This window comes from Nyctibius grandis, chromosome 3 (assembly GCF_013368605.1).
Source record: "Nyctibius grandis isolate bNycGra1 chromosome 3, bNycGra1.pri, whole genome shotgun sequence".
NCBI lineage: Eukaryota > Metazoa > Chordata > Aves > Nyctibiiformes > Nyctibiidae > Nyctibius > Nyctibius grandis.
Window position 1 is genome coordinate 44,175,831 of NC_090660.1, and position 22,304 is coordinate 44,198,134.

The window sequence follows — 22,304 nt, forward strand, 5'->3', positions numbered from 1 at the left end:
CCTGTTGATTTTGGATCAAGCTTTAAGTGAGAACTGATGGTAGACAGCAGCTCTAACCACTCAAGCAGAAAAGCAACAACTGGTGTTCAGCACTGGTGTACTGTTACAGTAACGGACTATTAAAATATAACTACAAAAGAAAAGACGCTTATAGCAAGTTTCTGAAGATGACACTTAAATGGCTTTTTACAGACTATCAATTTTCCAGATCACAAAATGCAGGACAACACAGGTATCAGAAAACATCAGCCTTCTCCACCTTCAGGCCACCTCAATTAACAGCTGCAGTCCGTTTGTGGCATTTACTAAGTTATTATGTAAGACCCAGCTACCCCTACTTAGCTGTAGAGAGTGTTTTAGGGTTATTTGCTGTTAGAATGCTCTTCAGCTTCTTCAGTTTTTTTGCCTTTTACGCTCCTGCAAGGAGTGTGATATTTGACAAAGACACACTGAAATACAGGTCCAGTGTTTGACACTCCAGCACTTCACCTGTCTCCTACTTGTGAGGACACTTACCATGAAACCACTTAAACCTTTAGAAAGCTTTAAAATTAATTTTATTGATGGAAAGATTGTGAATTTGATCTAGAATCTGCTTTAGGGTTGACAAAGTGCCCCCCACATTCATTAATTTACTGTTATTTTTATGGAAGTTGCTTAAGAGCAATAGTAATACACCTGCTGATTCACAGGAACAGCAGCTGTACTCAAGCAACAGCCACATGGACAGTCACAGTCCCCACTGACACTCTACATATCTTGTCAAGACTGCCTGAATATTTAAGTTCGTTATTTCTCCACACCCCAATTTCTTCAAGTTTTCCTTGAGAATTGTTCTGCTGAGGGATACGTTTTCATCAGCACTACAGATTCATAGGAACAAGGCCACTTGCTGAAACTCAGGCCAAGCGAGCAGAGGTCCAGAACCTCAAACCACCATCAGGACACGCCTCCAGTTGTGATTGGGACAAAACAAGAAGGCATCCCAGAAGAAGAGTTCATTTGACTTCAGTCTGGGATCAAGATGAGGCTGGACAAGCTGCTCACCACCTCTCTCATCTCCTTTGCTACTTGAGCTACAGCAGATTTTTTGTTACTGGCCATGCAAACTCTATAAACCCTGAAGAGTGGTACAAAGTGAAGGTCTGTTCATCAGCAGCCTCCATCACTTCTCCCAGAATCAGAATCATTAGTCTGCATTTACAGTGGTGTGCTCAGTTAGAATTAGAGCCAAATATCGCTCCATTTATGATGCTTGTTGTACTTCAGCATCTTGGTCCTGGATCTACCTCTCTTCCTTGGAAAAAACTGCTGCACTGAGTACTTACAGGGTGATCAGCATGTTCATTTTGCAACACTTCCCTGAGTTTCTGAACTTCCTAGGTTAAACACACCATAGTAGGTAACCCAAACAAAACAGGAGAAACCTTGAAATCTCTTGTTACCTGGTAGACCTCCACTTCCATCCTTATGCCCCACTTGCAAAGTTCAAGGAATCGTTTCAGGCAGGTTTACAATGAAGTCACTATAATTCTGCTATTTATTCCATTCTATTTAACAGCCTCCAATACACCCTGGTTTGAACACATACTCCGCCTCTGGGAGACAGACATTAAAGCAAGATTTGATAATAACATCATTCCATTTAATCGTACAAGGAAAAATGTAATGCATTCACAGTATGTAATACTAACTCCTTTCAGTTTTTCTGTTCTTTGTTTCTCCTTGAATTCATAGCTTGCACTTAAATATTTTTGCAGTATTCAAGAGACTGTCTCAAGTGCTGTAGTTTAAATCAGACACAGAACAAAAAGTCTTGAAAAAACGATGACCAACTGCATCATCAGACAAGCTTTTCCTTCATGCAGGTCTTGGCTAGAGTACAGGATTTCAGTTATTATGGAGCAAGTCAAACACATCCATAATTCCTTGCATTGTTCTAAGGTCTTTGGGACATCCGTCCCTTCCCCAGCAGCAGGCACCTTCCATAGAGAGTTCTGGATATGCCTGATAGTGATTACAGCCAAGTGAATAAATTCTTGGGCTCAAAGCATCAGCTGATATAAATCACTACTGTGCTAATGAAGTCAAAAGAGCCACATCAGTTTACAACACAGGACATGACCCATACTTGCAGCCTGGGAAAGCAAGTCAAAGGAAAACTGCCTTTTCTTTTCATAGCCTGGTTCTCTAATTACAATTTCTGTCTGCACTGTAATTTGGTATTGGAGAAAAAAAAAGAAGGAAAGAGCATCACATACTTTCAACAGATGGATCACTATGAGCTATAAAAACCTTGTCCTAGCTGAGTTTACTCAAACATAACCTGCAAACGTCCCAGAGCCTTCAAGACCCCAAAAACTATGAACAGTAATTGTTGCAAACACACTGGGAATGGCCATTCAGGTCCTTAGTAAAAACGCTGGCTAAGAAGCACTGACAATCCCCTCCTGGGGACGGAACAGCTACTGTCATCCTGAAAAATCTGGGGCTCAGGACACTTGAACAAAAAGGAGGAAGTGGAATAAAACAGCCATCCCACACTTGGACACCAACCTAGCATTTAAGAGTCCAAGCAGCATAAACAGATGGCTTGCCTCTGGGAACAAGTGAGGGAAGCGCATTTGAATTGAAATAGTGCAAGACTAAGCTCAGATAAAAAACTATGAAATAAAAAAAAAAAAAAAAAAAAAAAAAAATATCAAACTAGCAACTTGTTATTTGATTATTGTTCAAAGAGTAAGTTACCTATTTTGCCACTCTGGGAACAAATAGTTAAGCTGTTTTAACATGATTGCATAATTCACTTGACATGAGAAGGGATAACCCAGCTATAAACTGGGAGAGCAGATAGGATGACTAATCATGCAGTTAATAAACAGTTTGCTCTGCTAGAAAAAGACTTGAACTTCAACTGTTCCATTCCTTCCATATTTCTGCCCAGTTCTCTCAAACCCTCCCTACTCTACAATACTGCAAGAACAACCTTTGGCAGCCGCCTCCCAGGACTTCTCCCACCGAAGGGCAGTGATCCCTGACCCAACAGGCTAGAGAGCCCATGCTCTGCGGTCTCCTTCAAAGTCACAGAAGAGGACTGGCTTCATGTTTTACTAGCATCCCTGTCAGCTTAATTTCCTGCCTCTGAAGTCAGAGTTTAGGGTGTGAGCTGAAGCACTGCAGGCACACCACGCTCCCCTGGATGGCACAATGATTTCCTGGTGCTAGTCCCCTTGTTCTTGTGCAAGTCTCCATCAGAAGGACCAGCATTGCTCCGTCATCTCACTCTGAAGACAGGGAAAACAGTGGGGGTATGATGGAGCAAAGGAAGAAGAAACAAACAAGTTTTCAGTAACTCCTATTATTGTTGAAGGGAACAATTTCTAAAGGTTTCTTTGCAGAAAAGGAAATGGACGTGATTGTTTGGGAGCATACACAAGTATGAATCCCAAATGTTAACCCCAGGAGTCCCTTATTAAAGGTGCCATTAGTCAAAGGGATGGGCCAGAATTTACTGTTCCCTTCAGTTTTATAGAAGGAGCACAGGAGAATGTGTGTTGGGAAAGTTTTTAGGCTTTGCCACACATGAAGAGGCATGGGCTTGTCTTCCCCCTCGTATGGGCTTCCTTACGTGGCAGCATGGTTCTTCCCACTGAGGAAGGCAACAGGTAAAAGAAAAACTTCTTAAAAAGGAAATACTGCACTTTTCCATTATGGTTACAAGCTATAAACCTCCACAACTAGCATACTTCTACTGAAGAGGAGGGAGCATTGTTTCCACATGTAGTGAACAGTTTTTTCTCATTTGCCTAGTTCTGCAATCAGCGTTTCGGTGGCAACCCCCCTCCCAACGCTGAGTTAGGGATACTCAGTGGCTTCAGCAATCTGTCCAACCAGAGCAAGGACAGATGCATTTTGAACAGGATTTATCCAGAGACATGAATAAACTCGAACTGATGCAGGCATGACAAAGTCATGCAAGCGATTTCTCATGACCTGACCCACCATGAACATTCACAAACCCTAACAGACATTGCAGGAAGGAGACTTAATAGCACTTGTCATCCACCTTTGCATTTTTTACACAAAAAGAGAGCACTAGCAACCCAAGTCCTCTCCCACAGACATTTCCACTCATCTGACAGACACACAAACAAAAACTGCTGTAGATCCTCTTCTCCATTGCCTTCTTGAGCACTTATTCCCATCTAAAAGAAGGTGGCAGACAACATGCTGTGAATGGGGTGGGCCACACAGCCCTGGATGTATCTGACAACACCGAATCAAACCACACACTATACCAGCTCATACCAATGAGCAGGCTGGAACCTCCTGCTAAATCCTTATCAGTAAAAACGCCCACACAGCAGAGAGTTCAGGCCAAAAAAGCTAAATGACTGCTCAAAGTCTCACATCAAGTCTCATTCCTGACTCTGCTACTGACAAGATTTTAATTCCAAAACCCCTCTGCTAAAAATAGCTACATGACTGAAAAAAAATGCGGAGGTAGTGTTAATGCAGTGTTAGGTTCCCCCAGGATTTAAGTTCTGTGGGCAAGACACCTTGTTATAAAAACCAGTCCTCATCTGAAGCAACTGTCAAACATGATCTTTAAGGAGAAGGTTTCAGATATCTGCAATAAAAGCTTGACAAGAACAACACACAGACACATAAACCTGATGTCATCTTGACATTTGGGCAATTCTGCCCAAGTTTTGCTTGACAATTCAAAATGGGAAGATTCAACACTCCTTAGTGTAAGGACAGAGGGGAGAATCATCATTTGTCTGTCTGCCAGGTCAACATAGTCAAACAAGACCTCATTTGTGACAGAACTTTTTTTTTTTTTTTTAATATATACCTGTGTGCATTCACACACTATACAGGCATGAATCATTTGGGTATGACACTATCAAGATGGATAGATAAGATTTCTAAATGTGAAGTAGTAGTACAACACTAGGATCCCCTCCATCCTCACAGCTCCCTCAAACAACTGGAGTGGTGCAGTTGACTGCTCAAGTGATGACACAGTACCAGCAGCACAAGGTACGCTCCCCTTGGAAAAGAAGGGGCTTGTGGTGATTCTCAGCATGTTATCCTTCAAACACCTTACAGGCAGCAATGCAGTCCCTCTACTTGCCCTGAAGTCACGCCATTCCTGCAAGTTCTATTGAAGTGCCTGAGAGGAGGAGTGAGAGGGCTCCTAGGTCCCTCTTACATCATTTCAGCCTTTAAATGAGGGCTGCAAATCCACTCTTCACCTTGCTCCAGCACACTTCGAGGCACCAAAATGAAATTGCATCTTACCTTGTCTTTGTATAAAAACCCTGAGCAGTGGATGAGCACTTGAAACAGCCTTGAAGAAGTTGTCATCGTTATTAATAGGGAGAAGGTCTCCATGCACGTCAGCATATCCGATCATCACTTCTAGGTTGGCTATGTGATGAATGTGAAGAATTAGTTTGTAGAAGTCTTCAAACTTTCCTGGCTTGTAGCGATCCAGGGAGAACCTTCTGAACTCTGCCCCAAACTGCAAGAGAAAAATAACAGAGCGTCTGCTGTCAAATGTCACCACAGCCCAATGCTCTAGCTTGGCATTTGAACATGGTGTACATCACCTCTCTCTTTATAGTCACGTATCAGTTTTTTCAAGTGTACAAATGGCCTTCTAGGTCCTCACATTAGAACATAACCATGGCTACCAAGTCACAACCCTGCTTGAAAACAGATATGCTCAAGTGTGCCACCTTAAAAGAAAGTATATTTTTTAAATATTAAATTTTCATTAAATCCTCTAGATGGCAATTACATTTGTAAGATTTAACTTTGAAGCTCCATCATTCATTATCATCACCTTGCGCATCCACAGAACCATTCTTCTCAAAGCAAAGTGTTCACTCTACTGCTTTCAAAAGAAGTTACTCAGCTATTCAAACAACCTTATAAAAATTCTTTGCACGTTTCCCATCAATACCACTGGGATCCCAACAAGACCTTTAAAGAAGCGTGGTATGCGAGCGTACAGCTTGTTATTAGGAAACACACTCACTCTACATGCCCCCTTGAATTTCCTGGTATCCATACAGGGGGAGGAAAGTTCTTATTTTAAGTTAGTTTTCATGGGTTTAATTTTTCTGTCACTCCACCGGTTTTTTTTTTTGAAGCTTTACAGACCAGTAAATGGCTGTTAAAAAAAGGGGGAGGGGTGATTTGGCACAAGACAATTAGAAGTGTTATAAATCCATGAAGTTATTTAAAATAAGTCAGGAAGTGATTGAGGACAAGATTTCAATGGACCTTACTTATGATATTAGAAACCAAATATGCTATTAGGAACAGGAGGAGAAAAATTAGATTCTCTAATCAAGGAAATAGAGAGTGAAAAAAACAGGCATCTAGTTAAACTAAGTAGCTTCAATCATCTTTCTGGTACATTTGATTTCATAACTCAGACTGTACAGTACTAGTAAACTACTGTTCATCGACTGAACCTCTAAACCATGCTAACTTATTCCTGAAAGCATGGAACCACATCCACAAATCCAAGAACAAGGAAGGCTGTGACTAGGATCTCGTGGATGTTCTCATTTGCAAAGTCAGTCAATTCCAGGGCAAGAAACCAAAGACAAAAAACTAACTAGCAAACAAAGGGGAAAAAAAAACCCAACACAACAAGAATTTTCTGTAGATAAATTCTTCCCAAAATGAAGAATGACTTGCTTAGAGGTTCTCAGATGTTAAATCAACTTATACATGCAAGCCACTCTTGCTGAGACTAACAAAAGTATGCATCATCACCATAATCATCTTCAAGAAGAAAAACAACAACAACAAAAAACAAAACAAAACAAAAACACAAACCAAACCAAAACAAAAAACCCAAAAACAAAACACACCAACCCTACCGGCTCTGGGTGCAAGCATGTTCTCAAATTACTTCTGCAGTTAAGAAAATCCCACTCTTCAGCATCAAAGCCTAGTTGTGATCATCTGAAAGCTTGTTTAGTCAAATTATGCTGCTTGTTTGTACTATTAACTGCTAGTTCCAGTTTGGATTTCAATTCAGAGTGCCCATCCAAATGCACAAAAGCCGAACAAACCACAGCTGGTTCCAATGGAAGAAAAATGGTCCTCCTTTGTCCTCCAGTCTGCGCTCCTCTCCAGAAAAATCCAAGTGGCAACTTGCTTCTGTTGACACATTTCAAACTGAAAAAAAGCTCAAGTGTTTTTATTTGCAAAGTATCTTAAAGTTTTCTTTTTCCGAGATTCAAACAAGAAGGAACCATCTTCAAGTGACAAGTTTAACATCTACATGGTAAACTAAAGGGGCAAGAACAAGATCTTTGTAGGCTTTGTTTAGAGCTGCATCTCCTGCTCTGCACACCTGAACAGGAACACAGGACTGACGATCAGAGGACTGGAGCATCTCTCCTATGAGGAGAGGCCGAGGGAGGTGAGTCTGTTTAGCCTGGAGGAGAGAAGACTGAGGGGGGATCTTAGCAATGCTTACAAATACCTTAGGGGCGGGTGTCAAGAGGATGGGGCCAGACTCTTCTCAGTGGTGCCCAGTGACAGGACGAGGGGCAATGGGCACAAGCTGAAACATGGGAAGTTCCATCTGAATATGGGGAACCACTTCTTTACTTTGATGGTGACAAAGCACTGGAACAGGCTGCCCAGGGAAGTTGTGGAGTCTCCTTCTGTGGAGATATTCAAAACCCGCCTGGATGCGACCCTGAGCAACGTGCTCTAGGGGAACCTGCTTTGGCAGGGGGTTGGACTAGATGATCTCCAGAGGTCCCTTCCAACCCTTAACCATTCTGTGATTCCTTCAGCTGAAAAAGCGCCAGGCCAGGGTATTCAGATGCCAATCCCAGTAACCACGTGTTTACTGGACAGACAACTTGTTCAGGACCATTACCATGCACGGTCCTTGCAAGGAAGAGGATGCTTTGCAGTCTCACCCCTACCAGTACAACACCCCTCCCTCACAGCCACCTGCCCTGCATGGTCTGCCAGGGGAGCCCATCAGTCCTGCTCTGCCCAACACAGGCACCAAGGCACAGGCCAGTTCCCGTGCTGGGGCATCGCACTCGGTGGGAAAGCAACATGGGAAAGGAGAGAGGAAAGAAGCAAGGATGGATATTTACACCTTGGTATGACCCAAAGTTCAGCTTAAGCTGCCACATGAACGGAGGACAGCTGGTAAAAGGGCCAGGCCTCCCAGCCTAACCCCCGCGGGTATGCTCGACACGACTGCATCAGCGGAGCGTGACATGCGGGTAACAGTCCACCCGCAGGGGTGCAACTGCAGACTTGGGGCGCTGAGGTCTGGTGCGAACGCTGTATAGTCAAATGAACTTGTTCACACGTTCATAGAATCAGAGACTCACAGAATGGTTTGGGTTGGAAGGCACCTTAAAGATCATCTAGTTCCAACCCCTCTGCCATGGGCAGGGACACCTTCCACTAGACCAGGTTGCTCAAAGCCCCATCCAACCTGGCCTTGAACACTGCCAGGGAGGGGGCAGCCACAACCTCTCTGGGCAACCTGTTCCAGTGTCTCACCACCCTCACAGGAAAGAGTTTCTTCCTAATATCTAATCTAAATCTACCCTCTTTCAGTTTAAAACTGTTACCCCTCACCCTGTCACTACTTGCCCTTGTAAAAAGTCCCTCTCCCGCTTTCCTGTAGGCCCCCTTCAGGTACTGGAAGACTGCTAGAAGGTCTCCCCAGAGCCTTCTCTTCTCCAGGCTGAACAAGCCCAACTCTCTCAGCCTGTCTTCATAGGAGAGGTGCTCCAGCCCTCTGATCATCTTTGTGGCCCTCCTCTGGACTCAGAGCTTCAGGAAAGCCCAAGAGACAATTTCCTTCACCTAGCAATGGGACAACAATAAACAAGTGCAAGCAATTTCACTTGTGCTTTTTGCATGACACAGCCCTTTACGACAAGGGAGCTGGAAGGCAATTCTGCAGAGAGAGTTGTGAGGAGGGAAAACTCCCTTCAGAAGAGATTTAAGCAGATAATGCAGATACGTTTTGTTGTTTAAAGGTTTGTACTACTGTAGTAGTAGTAGTTCAGCTGATTAATTCACCCTGTGCACATACACAGGCAGCAACCATTGTCACTGAGTCTTTTCAGAAGAGGGGGAAAAAAATGCTTCAGCAGCGACGTTCATTCATCATCCCTAATGAGGCTGATAGAGAGTATCACAGTAATAATAGGTTTTGCAGTACCACACAGCTTGGAGACTGGGTGCTCTGCATTGTATTCAGCCAGGATTTTGAGATAACGTCCACCACGTATCTTCCAGAAACTACAAATTCTGAGGGCTTTGCACAGATAGCCAAGATGACTATCTGCTTTTCTAAGCTACAAACAAAGTTCTTTTTTAGTATATCCCTCCACAGAAAGAGACACAAGGACTGGTGTCTGACAGCAGAGTCTCAGCCAGAACAATACTGTATTACACTGTGTGCTAAACTAACAGTTTTAACAAGCAGATTAGTTTTCCATAATGAAGTAAATGATTCTGACCTATTTATCTAATGCAAATACAGCATCTACTATTGCAGAAGTCAGAAGACAGAAGGGTCCAAGGGAACTTAAAAGAATTTAGTCTGATAGAGCCTAATTATGACTGGAAAAAAAACGAGAAAGAGTTGTACATTTTGTTCCACAAAGAATAAGCTCTACCCAAGATCCTCTGAAGTATCAGCCAGTCACTATACTTGCTGTCTGCAGTTAGAGAACAAAAAAAAGCACCCAACAAAATGCTATACATCAAGCAGGAACCCTGAGCAAAAACAGATGCCAAGAAAAATAAGCAAAAAAGAAAAAGCAAAGTATTCTGATAGAAGTTGTGTTAAAGAAGAAGTCACAGCTAGCTGACCAAAACTTACACAAGCTGATCAAGAGCAATCAACTGCTTGCCTTTTTTTTTTTTGTTTTCTGGCTAGGGTGGACCAGAGGTCAAAGGAGAGGGGGGAGCAGGATTTTGAGGTTTGTTTACTTGGGAGGGCTGCTATTTTGTGAAATGAAATGGAAGAGTTATTTGCAAGCAAAAGAGACCAACTTTTTTTTTCTTTAAATTTTAAGTTTCAAAAAGTTTACAGGGTCAAAAATGAAGCCCTATGTTTATGAGGTGCCATCCCTCGAGTTTATTGCTGGCTTTGAGTTCAGGCTATTGTAATAAGAAAACATCAAAGAGCAACATTTAGCAATAAACATGAATTACGTTAGCCACCTACTTCTCCCATGAAGTAAGTATCAGGAACAGAAAGAAAACCAAACTCTTTCATCCTTGCATAGACTGTAATTTCTGCTTACCCACAAGATTTTCAAAATGGGGAAGACCTGATCAGGGCTGCTTTATCAATGAAGAGGAGCAAAGGCCAAGCTGAAGGAGGAGGGAAGACTGAATGTAAATGGTTTTGTGGTGGCTGACTTCGTCTGGGACTTCAGAGCTCTGCTGTCCCATTCATGTCTCTTTCTCTGTACCCTCTTTCTCCCCCAGCCATGTTTTTCCCAGCTCACCCAGCACTCTCTTGCTCTGCTCCCAGTCTCATAGCGGTTGTCACTAGTGGCAAGACACCACCAACCAAGCAGATGTTCTCTGCGACAAATTCTCTCTTCTCCCCTTCAACTGCCTGCCCCATAGCAGCTCTGCTTCATCCCAATGATCAAGCTGATGGGAACTGTGGGATTTCATGTTCTGCTCAGTCCCCTGCTACCTCTTGCTATTTCTTCCAAGAGACAGTCACAAGAGCAAGACAGCCTCTCTTCTATTTGCCCTGCATAGGAACCCCGTCACAGACAATTTAACTACCTTTTCCCCCAAACTTCTTTCCTGATTGGCATCGTGCCATACTCCTACGCTTCTCCCTTGTATTCTCCCTTTTCATGCCCCCATAAAAATACAGCCATGCTTTAACATCTTCAATTCTTAGAATAGTTTCTCCCCCCAAAGAAACCCAGTGGTTCCCCTTCCTTTTCATCCTTCTTGGACACAATGCTTCATGTCTCTGCTTTTCATTTGAAGAACAGCCTTTGCAACCCCTCCAACCCTTTCCATCGGTCCGTGATGCTCAGTCCATGACAACACTTTTCTCTCTTCTGCATCTACTCAGAAGACAAATTCAACTTCTTCTCTGTCCCCATCACTCTCAGATCAACTTCTGTTCATGAGATATGCCTCCCATGCAATCTCTTACTGATCTCCTCACAGATGCTCAGCTGCCAGCTCAAGGTCAACTTAAAGCTAAGCTTACCCTTTTCCCTCCTTCACTTATCCTTTTTCCTCCTTCTTTCATGATTATTGGGCACAAGACCATTACACTGCCTTGCCCAGCACCTGTAACTCCAGTACCACCCTTCATCCAGGCAGCTGCATATATCTGTGTGCTAATTACCCAGATCTTTTCTTTCCTATATCTTAAATCCATGGACACCATTCAGCTACTCATCTGCACAGCTGGACTTTGCCTTTATTGCTGCTCTGTACTTTTCCCTAGCTTTCCTAAACACTATTTTGCTTTACCATCACCCAACTATTTCTTAGTTGGTGGTAGCTGTGAAAATAGCTATTCACAAAAGCTATTTTCCCAGCCCGTTCTTCTGAACTCATCATCCCTTTCTTTGCCACCCCTTCTCCAGTAGCTCCTCTTCTACCAGGTCACCCATGTAGCTGCTTTCTCCATACCCTCTCTCTGTCAGCACTGCCTCCAAGCAGCACACAGTGCCAGCCTTCCTCACTGCCTCAGCTCTTGATATTTAAACCCACAATGCTGTTCTCCTTCGAGAAGCAGTCATTCACAGAAAGCCTTTAAAATAAATCTTTGCCTTAAGTGGTTGATCTACCTTTCCAAAAGCAAATCTCTGCCTTTTTTCTTCCAGTCCCCTACATATCTGGGAACAAACCAAAGTCTGTTTGCAAAGGATGTAGACCAAACTCATCCTGTATTTTCAAGAGAACACTGAGCACCACACACACTATCACACCACACAGCTTTAGCACAAATACAGCACGGGATGCATGTCACCATCAGCATGAGGGGGAAAGGAGCGTTTGCCACCTTGCCACCCAGAGGGACAAAGGACCACTGAATCAGGAGGTCTGGTCAACACCACCAATAGCAGACAAACCCGCAAGCCTAGCTTCCTGCAGGAAGGCAGCTCTGCACTAGTACGGGTCTCTAGCAATAGCAAGCCATTCTGAGCATTTACTAAGAGAGGTTACAAGACACCTGTAACCAGTAAGGGCTCTGGCTGATTGCAGACTTATTTAAAACCCTTTTAGTTTCCGCCAGAGGTTTCCCCATGAGCTCAGGGCCAACAACAGCTGCAGAGAAGTAATTTGATGCACACACAGACCCCTGGCCAGACCTGACAGGGCACTGGGAGCAGCTGTGCAGGGCAGAAGCAGGAGGGATGGCCCCATGCCGGGTGGCCCTGGGGCTGGTGCCACACACCCTGCCCCAGACACTTCTGCCTCAATTAACTTCAGGAATTTCCAATGGGAACCAGACTCCCTCTGTACTGGGAGATTTTACCTTTGCTTAGAGGGAGGGAATGTATCTAAAGGTACATTTCATGTTTAACTTCTGCCCTGCATTGTAAAGGTGATTAGTGGCAAGCAATCAATCCTTGGAAGAGCGTTTCTTGGTTACTGAAAGCTCAGATTAAGCATGCACAAAGTCTCTTACAAAGGGAATGATAAGGAACTACTGAGGAAAGCACTATTAACTGCACCCCTGAAGAACTCCTTGGAGTTGGCTAGTCCTGCAGCCTGCCAGAGGGAGCCTCCACAGGTATTTTAACCTCACATGGGAGACATTCCTTTCTGACTTGGCTGTAAACAACTTTTCAACTTTAAAGAGCACCTCCGCAAATTAAAGGTCCATTGTTCAGTGTCCTTTTGGACTGTTTCAGTGTGGCGAGACTAAAATTCAGAAGACTACTCATGTAAGACAGACTGGCTGGACAAAGTTTTAAGCAGATCAGAAATTCCCAAGTTATAGGCTAAAAATGATTATGAAAGCAAAGGTGAGAACCTGGAGGCAGGATCAAGAACAGAAAAGTATGGGAGGTGCTGAAACACAAGGTAGCAGCCCTAGCCTTCTGGTGGATGCATGGTAAGGATGTTGATAACCATCCGGTTAGCACAGCTAGCACCCAAGCCTGTAACAGTACACTAACTTTGGGACCATTGTCAGAGGAACCACCATCTTTCAGTAACTAGATTTTGACTTTTTTTTTTTGTTATGCAGGACCTGAGACTATAACTCTAGCACCAGAGCATATCCTCCTCCATCCCATGCTCTGCAAAGCCAGGTAGCTCCAAGCACATGTCCCAGTCTTCCCTGTACCTCCTACAAGCACTACTGCTCTAGTAGTGCCAGAGTATGGGTCAGAGAAGATAATTACACTGTGCTGGTGCTTATTGCAGCTGCCGCCAGAACAGAACTATCGCAAAATGACTTGCCTGTGCAACACCTTTTCAGCTGAAAAGTTTGGCCTCTCATCTGTGAAGGGAAGGAAGCATGCACAGGACCAACTGTTGTGGGGCAGCTGCTGCAGGGTAACTCGTTAAGCTGTGGTCACTTTCTCTCAAGTCACCTAACCATTTAAAGACAAACTTCAGTTTACTAGGTGTGACAACTTCAGAAAGTCATCCTACTACAAAAAAACCCAAAGATTTGCAATAACAAAGGAACCAGGAGTTTAGGAGATGCTATTTAGCACATCAGAATAAATACAATACCTGCTGTCAGGACCTCAGCAAACTGGGAGGGAAAGGAACAGAGGCAAGATTTCTTAAGAGATTAACGTTTACAGTCTCCTTCTCTTGACATATTTTGCAACAATCCAGACCATCTCAAGTTGCTATTGCTGTAGCACACTGTCTTCGTTTAAGAGAGGGAAGCACTGCGTTCTTCAGAGTCTGTGCCACATTTGGTTTGCATATAATCAAATATGTTTTGAAGCTCAAAACCAGAAGTTAAATCAGCTGGTTACAGGGCTTTTCGCTGCACTTATTTTAGTTTTATTCTAGGTATGACCTTCACTTGGAAGAATCTAAAGTACTGCTTAAAAACTTAAAGCAGACAAAGTCTGTTTTAACATCCTGTAGGTTTAAAGAGAGTGATGCTTTTTGATCAATTTTGAAGTGTGCTACACATGGAAAACATTTCTTAAAACTTCAGAAGGCCTGTAAGGCTTCAGGGTTAGAGCGAAATCAAAGTACAAAAAGCTGGAAAACACAATTTTTAGACCTCTCTCACTTAGTTAACAGCAGACAGAGAAGAACCAGACCTTTAAAATCTCTTTACGGGGGGACTGGTAAAAGCAAGATTGCTCTTACTGCTACTGCTACAGTTGTAACACTGCTTGATGTTATACTTTATACCTTTCAAATACACAATGTGTGTACATATACTGTAATAGCTGAACAGTCATGTGGACACGCAATACTGCTAAGGTGTCTGAGCAGTATCAGCAACGTTTGGAGGGGTTAAAAAAAAGGCGATGTGAAAGGTTTAAAACAGCTATCCTAATGTAAGAAGCACAGGTACACTCCTCCTAAGAACAGAAGGAGATGGCACATGAGCAGGACAAACCACCCACAAGCTGTTTGGGTATTACATCAATCAAGCGGTCGGGCAGGCTTGCCAAAGCACTGACTTCTACACTTGCCCAAGACCAAAACACATCATTTTATCTGCTAGTGACTTCATAAGAGCACAGAGCATAGCTGATCCCAAACATGCTCTCTGTCTTCAAGGTCCAGAACAGTAGCACGTCTATACTCTGGATACATCAAAACATGACTGGAAATTTATTAAAAATCCATTTGCAGCATCCATCTGAACACCAACATTTACTGGAACAACGTCAAAACAGGATGGGAGAAGAGGGAAAAAAATATGGTTATAGTTAACTGGATATACTTAATGGGCTTGTTTATAGTAGTAGGATGTTAGTCACGTTATTGTTAATTTGTAAATCAGTTTGTAATGCAAGAAAACATGACACTATTAATAAGGCAGAAATGTCACAGTCAGCACTTGAGTCAGGTAGCTGCGTTGTCATAATCTTCAGCCATCATCAAAAGTTCCTGTCGTTCAGCAACAAAAAGGGCTCTTTTCCAAAGGAATATTTTTCACGGAACCACGAGTGCATTTACCCACTTTTGAAACATGGAAATTAATTCTTACTTGTATATACAGCTTGTGGGAAATAATATAGTAGTAGTAGAGAAATACTTTTCTGCTGCTTTTAAGCCAAAAACATAAAACTGTCAGTTTCAAACTGCAAAAAAAACATACTTTCACAAACAATTCAAAGGGCTACAACTTAAAGGCCTGCGGCAACCTTATACTTCTACTAGTCCAGAATATCCAAGTGACTGGAAAAGAAATATACACTTGGGCTGACAGCTACCCTCCTATTTGAAAAGCTGTATATACAAATCAAGAGGAAAAAAAAAAACAACCTGTTTTCACTCAGAGCAGGACGAGAAGATAGGCTACATGGAGCTATAATTAAAGATAAGTCTCACCATTAATGCAGGAATTCCTATTTTAAAAGGATTTGTTCTTCTGTAGACTTACACTCATGGGGAAAGAGGCCTGCAACCTCTCAGTAAAGCTAAGGAGAGAAAATGAAAAATAGGTTTGAGATCTCGTGGCCACAGGCAGGATTCTTAACAAAACAAACAAAAAAAAGCCCCACACATCGCATGCACTGGAGCTCTTGGTAAAATGGAGAAGAGAGAGAGAGAGAGAGAGAGAGAGGAGGGTCATCTGGAAACCTTTTTCGGAGATTAGAGGCGATTTCTTCAGAGGGGACAGATACTTCACTTGTCACCCAATGGGGGAAAGAAGCCAGTGAGTACTAGACACATGAGAATACACAGTTGTTTTAAGCCAGCAAGATAACGTGTTTTCAGATCCTGTCTAAAAGGGCTGAAACATTAATCCTGAGCTACACAGACAACACCTAGATAAGAATTGAGCTTCTAATGTATTCTGACATGAAAGATGGGGGAAGAGGGATAAGGTGTAATTACAATTCAATTAATATTTTCCTATGACGTGCCAATTTCTAAGCAGGTTTCTCTTTATCCTTCCACTTTCCTATCTAGCAATAAGCTTTTAAGTGTTTTGATTATAAGGCCAGCTCTCAGGGGAGGAGACAGAGGAAGGGAGGAAGCACTGGGCCCGAAGGAAGAGGACTTCTTAAAGCAGAAGGCTACAGCAATTCCCATCACTGCCATGTATGAAAACAGAGGTGCGCACAGATGGATGATCTCTGTCTTCCCCTTCAGTATTTTCTGCCACATAGTGATCCAAGAGGCTTCTGCAGCACCTTGCAGTCGCCCAGAGAAAAACTGACCTGATGTACACCAAGAGGCATTACACAGCACCACAAAGCTCATCCTCCTACAAAGACATGTAGCCAGAGAACACATCACTGCCAATGTTCCCACCAGGTAGCCACAAGGCGTTAAAATATCCACGGACGCAAGCATCAGGAGCTGAAGCATGCTTCTGGGCCACATTCCCAGCGGGGGTGATGGGTCAGGCTAGGTCCAGGGAAGGTACAGGCTGGTTTAGACCAGCTGAAATCCAATCATCGACAAAGCTGATGCGTCTACTGGACAAGAAAAGAGGAATACCACCTGCAGTTTTTGGCCCTTCAGCACAAGAAGGATGTTGAAAAACTGGAGGGAGTTCAGCCACTAAGATGCTCTCTCCCTCCCTCCTTCTGCCCTCCACTTTTTTCCTTTGTTCAATAATCCTCTGACACACATCAGGAACCTTAAAATTTAAGGACACTTGGGGATTGCCAGAGAAGTGTTTTACCCGATATGGCACTAAGGATCTGACAAACTCTCCCCTTCCAATAATCAAGGGCACAAACCAACTGTCAAGAACTTTCTTTTGGAGAAAAGGAAAGAAAGTCAAGAAATCCAGGAAAATCTCGGTCAGTTCTCACAGGAGCCATTTCTGAATCATGACTAATGCAACACACCAGCTGGATGGTGGTTTATCCTTAAGGAAGGAAGCACCTGGTTATCATAACAGAGGCAGGGATATCAAAAACCCAATGTTTGCAGACTATCGCCCATCCGACTCCCCACAGCTATTTTTTCCAGAGCTCCTTCACGTCCAACTCCATCTTCAGGGAAGGAGAAAAGCTATTTCACAGCGTTGTGTAAAAGCAGTGCTCTCTCACACCCAGCTCCTCTGCTAAAAGGGATTCCACCTGCCCATGGCCCGCCACTTCCCCAGCCTTTGAAAAGCCACCTGAGAATCCCTTGATCCCCGGCCAGCAGCATGCCCCGGCGCAGAGGCTGAGCTGCACCCACCTCTGCTCACCTGGCAGCCTGCGCTCTCAGGCGATAGCTGCAAAATCATGAGTTCTCAGACTCAACTTTCGAGTTCTCAGGCAGGTCCGGACAGGCCTCGTACTTACAAAACACAGGCAACTAAATGTTTAAAAGGCTGACTACATACGGCTACCAAAAGCAGCAGCATTGAATCTTTTTGTTTTCCCAGCCTTAGATAGTCCACCCAATCCAAAAGAAAAAACAATCCATATTTCTAGATTAACACAGCAGGACAACCCAGTGATCCACAGGGACAAGACAGACAGCGCCATAACCGACCCTACAAGATTACCATATTTTAATAAGAGGTATAAGGTCTTTATACAGTACCTTGCCAGGTACCATTGGCCAGAGCTTTTCACTGGATCGACTTCTAACCATTGAAGAGTAACTCCATGAGAGGGAACCTATGAGCTTTACAGACAAAAGAAAACCGTCTTGCAATGTCAGGACCAACCTCTGTTTGCCAACAACCTGTAACAGCCTGCTACATAAACAGTCTAGATGTTACTGCGCACAAGTCACACTAACAGCACAACCCCACCAGCACTAGGAAATTCAACAACGTAGCCTCCACTGACCCATGCTGCACATTAATGGATTATCACTGGGTATAGACCCTCAGCAGGGCATTTTGAATTTAGCTGCTATTTTAAGTTTCCTTCCAATGCAGTACAGTTCTCTGAAGTAACCTCTGGGCCATGAGCAGCTACAACCCTGATCTACCGAAGACCTCCAGTAAACAAACCCCTCTCACCCACAGAAGTTTATTTTCCTTCTCTCCAGAAGTCCACAGTCATTCATACACTTATAACCTCCCTAAATCACCGTGTGTCAATACAACTACATAGGATTCACTTACAGGATTCCTGCAATTGTAAAGGAAGCTATGAGGTGTTCATTGTAAGGTTGCTTTTTAATTGTTAATAGAACAAACTCAAGCTATGGCAATATTAAAGTAGAAGAGAGAGGATGAAAAAAAAAAAAAAAATCTTATCTCTGGTCAAGGTTTTAGTTTGAAGCTCATACAGTGCATGGGGTATAACTCAGTAACTAGAAAACAGTATCTGGAGCATTTGGGGGCCACAACGAATGTTGTGGGTGGGTTACATCTTAGAACCAGTACAAACCGAACCACAACTTTCCAGCAATGGAAGCAGGATGGAACTTTCCAGGCCAGCTGTGCCCCTTCAAGTGGCAACAGGGGGTTAGGAAATATGGGACTCAACCTACATTTCAGGTGCCACATTTAGAAATTAGTCCCTTGGACGTAAAGCAGTTCTCCCACTGAAGCCATCCGACCCTCCTCAGTTCTACATGTTGCACAAGGCTGTTTGATCTGAAAGCAAATATTAACAACAGCAAGGGACAAAACAGGGAGCACTGAGCACAAAGTCCCAAAGACATCACCTCCAATACCATCTCAGCAGGTGATCAGGGCTGTGCACAATTCCAGGGCACGCTCATGTTACTCCGCACTCTTTTCAACTTGTGCACTGCCTACGCCTTTTCTATTATATGCATATAAAACACAGGTTTCCAGGGGGATTTCCCAGTTTTGCTTAAGTGCTACTTATTTTTGCACACAGAGGTGGCAGGCAAGATTTTGATGTGCTGGTTCAACCAAGAGCAACCAGAGCCTCTTGGGGAGAGCTCAGCAAGACCAACCATAGACACAGCCAACTGATATCATCATTTTAAGAAGCCAAGCTCTGGTAGACATCTGTTTCTGTACATGACAGCCCTGCAGACCCCCACCCCTTCCCAACAACATGAGCATGCAAAGGCTGGAGCTGGCTGGCTTATGGCGGGTGCCGGCACCCCCAGGTAGCACCTGGTGAAGCCGCCGCAGGAGGGTGAAGCTTCTTCCCGCAGGCCTCGCTCTGGCTCCTCCGGCTCGGATCTACAGCAGGGTTTCGGGGCTGCCAGCACCAGCTGGAGGGACGCGGCCTCCTCCCTCCCAGTCCGCCGCTCCTCTTGCCGAACCGCGCTGGGGGACTCGACCCACCACCCGGGAGACGGCCGAAGCACCCGGGCGGCGTGCTCTCGCGGCTGCGGGCGGCAGGCGCACCACGGGGGTGGCAGGCACCGCTTCCGGCCTCCCACCGGCGCCCCCGGCCCGAGCCCCAGCCCTCCCGCCAGACCAGGCGACCGGCGATTTCCGAGCTGCCCCACAAAGTTTGCGCCGAAGTCCCCGCGGCGAAACAAAAGATCGAGCGGGAGCGGCGGGCGCAGGGCCCCCCGCGCCCCGCCACCGCCCCCAGGGGCGGGCGGGGAAGGGTCGCGGCGCCGCCGCCGCCTCACGCTGGGCAGGGGCGGCTCGCCGGGGGCGAGGCCGGGAGCTGCGCCCAGAGCGGGGATCCCGCCTCTCCGCAGACTGCCGTCAGCCGCTCACCGCTCTCCAGGCTGCGGCTAGGGCACGGCTCCGGCAGCAGCGGGCGGGAAGGCGGGGGCGGTGAGGGATGCCGGAGGGGGGCTCCATTCATTTTCGGGAGAGCCGCCGGGAGCGGGCCGGACAGGGGCTCACCCCGCCGCCGCCGGTCGAGGCCGCGCCGCGCTCTCCTCACCTTACTCTTCACTTCCACCGCGCTGCACTCCAGATACCGCAGACTCTGAGATTTGTTGAAACTCCGGTTCATCTTCCCGGCCCCGCTGCCTTCCTTCCCCCGCCGCCGCCGCCGCCGCCGCCTCCCGCCCGCCCGCCCGCCCGCCGCGGGCCGCGTGCCCCCGGGACGCCCCCGCGAGCCGATCTCCCCGCGCACGGCAGGCGGCACGCGGCGCCCCGCTACCGCTCCGGCCACTTTCTCCCGGCGCGCCAATGAGATCGGCCCCTCCGCTGGGCTCGCGCTCCGGCTCCCGACAGCCGCGCGCCCGCGGCTCGGCGGCGGACGGGCGCCTAGGCCGGCAGGCCACGCCCACGGCCACGCCTATCCTCACTGCCTGGCCACGCCCCGCCCGGCGGCGCCACGCCCTCGGCCGCCGCGGGGCTCCGGCGCGCCGCGGCCCCGCGCGTGTGCGGGGGGCGGCGGGGAGCAGGGCGGCCGCCGTGCCGCAGGGACTGCTGCGGGCATTGCCCCCGGGGTGGTTAAAGGGCGTGCGGGCGGTCAGGTGGGTGCGGGGTCGGGCTGCCGTGCGCGCCCCCCCGAGGACGGGCGGTAGCTGGGGCTGGCGGCGCCGCTGGGGCACCGCTTTAAACCGCGGCCCCAAAGGCTGGCGGCGGTGCAGGCGCAAAATAAAATGGTTTTATTCTGGGGCGGTGTTAGGCCCCGGTGCATGGCAGGCTTGTGCGCCTGCCCGGTCTCACGGGCGGTGAGCGGTCCTGCTCCCGAAATCACGTGCGATGCAGAAAGTACACGCACAGCCCGCGCCGGACAGCGATGCGCCGCGTTCCCCGCGAGCGCAGGGTGCGAGGAGCACTGTGCACCACGGAGACCCGCGCGACCTTCCCAGACAGCGCTGGTTATTCATAAAGAGTGTTGGGATCTGGACAGTGCTGCAAGTCGTTGATTTGAGACCACGGATCATCAGGTTTGGGAGGAGAGTTTGCACCACTCCTTCCTTGAAATAAACCAGTGGACTGCCTCCCTCTGCTAGCAGCCTTTATTAACTAGGTAGGTTATTAATTTGAGAATCTCCAAGGAACTTATTTCTTTCCATCTTCTGCCAAGGACCTTTATAGTTCTAACAGACTTTTTTCCCTTCAATTTCTTTTAGTCACTGAGAGTCTTTGACAGTGGTATTTTTTCCTACACAGTCCTGCCCAAAACACCAGTCGTGATGTAAAGAAGCTGAGGACAAGGCACAGACGTGTGCAACCAGTTTTCTACTGCTCAACATCTCCTAGGATCGTCTGCTGTATAAAGAAGGAGCATAAAGTCTTAGCAGACGTGGCAGGTCACCCATCTCCCCTTCTCCAGACCCACTGGGCAGGTGTCAATGGCAGTGATGGGGAATACCCATGAATTTAGGGGAAAAAAGAAGAACTAAGTTGACTTTTCATGTGACTCCAAGTGGGAGGATCAAAGCATGTGCCCCAGCTACAAACCAGCTCCAGCTTATTGGAAAATGGATCTGAAATGAACATTTGCCGCATGTTCTGTCCTTGCAGTGTGTTTGGAAGGCTTGCTGTAAGTTAAACTGGAAAAACAAAGTCTAGAGAGCTGAGAAAGGAAATGTTTGTATGAACTCGATCTTTCCCTTTTTTATCTTAGCATGAGCAATGCAGCGGTTTCGCTTTCCTGCCGTGATGACGAAGGCCGAGCTGTGGAGATACAGCATTCCTGGGGTGCTCAGGGGCTGAACATCCCTTTTGGGATGTTTCCATTTAAAGATGGACCTTGAAATCCAACAGCTGGATCCACATGGTTTAGTAGTTCAACATCTGGAGCAACAAGGCCAGTTCACGGGAGTGAAGTTAATCAGTAGCTGAAGGACCTGTCTAGCCATGTAACCTCCAGCGGGGGAAATACTGGTATTACTTGCATCGCTGGGAGCATTAACAGGGACTTCAGGTGGGATGTTATTCCAGCCCACCTGGCCTCCAGCTGACCCTGAGAAAGGGACCCTGCTGTTTGCATTACCTCCTGGGTCAGGAAAGAGCCCCAGGAGTGCTCTTACACATTTCAGGCACGTGGTGATGTGGTTGAATTCAAAATCACAACCACAGAGAAGGAAAGATCTGTATTAATTTTTGTTTCAAATTTTTAGCTTGTTTATTTTTTCTAAGAAAAAGTTCTCAACAGTTGGCAATCAATAAGCAATTTAATTTTAGTCTTAATTTTAAATTTGGTACTTCTTGTATTTGTGATGTTCATTTGAGAAGTACAGATTAAACTCATTTGTCTTTTTTTTTTATTTTATACTTCCTTCAGGGAGTGCATATGCTTCATTACCATCTCTTTTGTATTAAT

General features: G+C 45.9%; 1 protein-coding gene across 1 annotated transcript in view; it reads right to left on the bottom strand.

Moving 5' to 3' along the window:
- PARD6G (par-6 family cell polarity regulator gamma) overlaps nt 1–20,037 on the bottom strand; it is a 67,976-nt gene extending 47,939 nt beyond the window's left edge. Inside the window, exons 1-2 of the mRNA XM_068396692.1 lie at nt 19,962–20,037; nt 5,308–5,530 (exon numbers count right to left, since the gene is read on the bottom strand). Of these exons, the coding sequence (XP_068252793.1) occupies nt 5,308–5,530; nt 19,962–20,033 (295 nt within the window). The 5' untranslated portion in view covers nt 20,034–20,037. The remainder of the gene's footprint in view (nt 1–5,307; nt 5,531–19,961) is intronic.
- Nucleotides 20,038–22,304: the final 2,267 nt, after the last annotated feature.